Consider the following 1,431-nt stretch of genomic DNA (forward strand, 5'->3'; position numbering starts at 1 on the left):
CCGACGCACATCACTACACCAACTATTCTTGAAATATTACGTCATATAAACTAAACGCACGCGGAAAGATATCTACAGCGTTAACAAGTGAAACGAATATTACGAAAAGGACGCCTCGGTAGTATTAATAAACAAAACCGTACGCTAAAAAAGGAACAAACAGAGGAGATTCGTCCACGGTCAAATCGAGAACACTCAATGACGAAGCTCAATGATATTTATTCAATGTCTTTATTAAAATATAACAAAAAACATGTAAATGTCATAAAAACAATAAAAGGGGATATAATGTAATAAAAATAGTATTATTCCTCAAGCATCTTCCTCCGTCTCTGGTGGTATGTGTTTAAGAAAATTAACAAGGATTGGGACCTCAAAGAAAGCGACAGCGAGGTCTCTCATATGAGCCGCGGTCAACTGTAGAGTCATTTTAGCTGATGCTATCGGGGCGAATTCTCGTGGAGTCGCTTTGATAAAAATGTCTGCCACGATGCCCGGGGCCAGGAGGAACCTGTTACGAGCCAAGCAACACCAGCCAGCACCCAGACGACCAGCTTCATTCGAAAACCGACCGCTTTTAATATATACCAACCTAGAGCTGGCGTTGCATATCCTAAAGAGTGTATTTTTATTAACAATTTGGCTGTATACAACTCATGCAAAGAGGTTGATTATGTCATTGATATATTTTTTTATTCATACCTCAGCTTACGGACGACCACGGAATCATTGATTTCAATAAATAATTTTGTCGGATGCCAAGTTATTTGTAGCGGATGATTCGGATCTCGTTGATGCTCCCGGTCGATGAATTGCCGTTTGACATCCCTTTCTTTATGTAATTTAAAACAGTTTGACAACGATACCTATAATTTAGAAATTGTATAATAATAATGCCTCATATATAAATGTATACTTTGGTCTTATAGAGGAATAGCATGTAATAATATGAAACGCATAACCTGTTCGGCTTCTAGTTTTACTCTCGGATTACACGATATGAGGGGCGGCAGAGGATTTTGATCTTCGTTATCTGTGAGCTCCGACTGAGACGGCATCGGGATCGGGCATCGCAATAAAGATTATGTTATTAGTATCTTATAAATACAGGTTTCAAATACCCCGATACTTGGAGACAAAGACAAATTGGACGTCAAAAATCTGACACAATATATGCAGCACGAACTGTCAAAGTATATCTTTGACATATGCGTTTTAGTATAGGTAATATTATTTTCATTTCCGTGTAAGCATAACTCAAAAATATAATTATATATTCGGTTAAATGAAACTTAAGTTCCGTGAAAAGTTATTTTAAAACGTTACAAATGAACGTAAGTCACGACGGTTGGTAACTAAGTCGTCGCGGATCTCCGGGTCGTGGTTCCGGATGTGCAAGACTTCCGCTCCCTTAGGAGTCGTTACGCTTCG

The 1,431-nt window shown here is 38.5% G+C and overlaps 1 protein-coding gene across 1 annotated transcript; it reads right to left on the bottom strand.

Moving 5' to 3' along the window:
* Positions 1 to 212: 212 nt before the first annotated feature.
* On the bottom strand, positions 213 to 1,182 carry LOC116766610 (uncharacterized). The gene is made up of 3 exons (XM_032656525.2): positions 963 to 1,182; positions 703 to 866; positions 213 to 613 (listed from the first exon to the last, which is right to left on the bottom strand). The coding sequence occupies exons 1-3, from the start codon at positions 1,056 to 1,058 to the stop codon at positions 313 to 315; spliced, it is 561 nt and encodes a 186-aa protein (XP_032512416.2). The 5' UTR covers positions 1,059 to 1,182; the 3' UTR covers positions 213 to 312.
* Positions 1,183 to 1,431: the final 249 nt, after the last annotated feature.

The sequence above is a fragment of the Danaus plexippus genome, chromosome 15 (genome assembly GCF_018135715.1).
Source record: "Danaus plexippus chromosome 15, MEX_DaPlex, whole genome shotgun sequence".
Lineage (NCBI taxonomy): Eukaryota > Metazoa > Arthropoda > Insecta > Lepidoptera > Nymphalidae > Danaus > Danaus plexippus.

Bases quoted from the DNA above. Each gene is read 5' to 3' on its own strand.
- LOC116766610 (XM_032656525.2), bottom strand. From the start codon at position 1,058: ATGCCGTCTCAGTCGGAGCTCACAGATAACGAAGATCAAAATCCTCTG. The intron at 867-962 runs GTTATGCGTTTC...TCTAAATTATAG, and splicing joins TAAAACTAGAAGCCGAACAG to GTATCGTTGTCAAACTGTTT. The intron at 614-702 runs GTATGAATAAAA...TACACTCTTTAG, and splicing joins GTGGTCGTCCGTAAGCTGAG to GATATGCAACGCCAGCTCTA.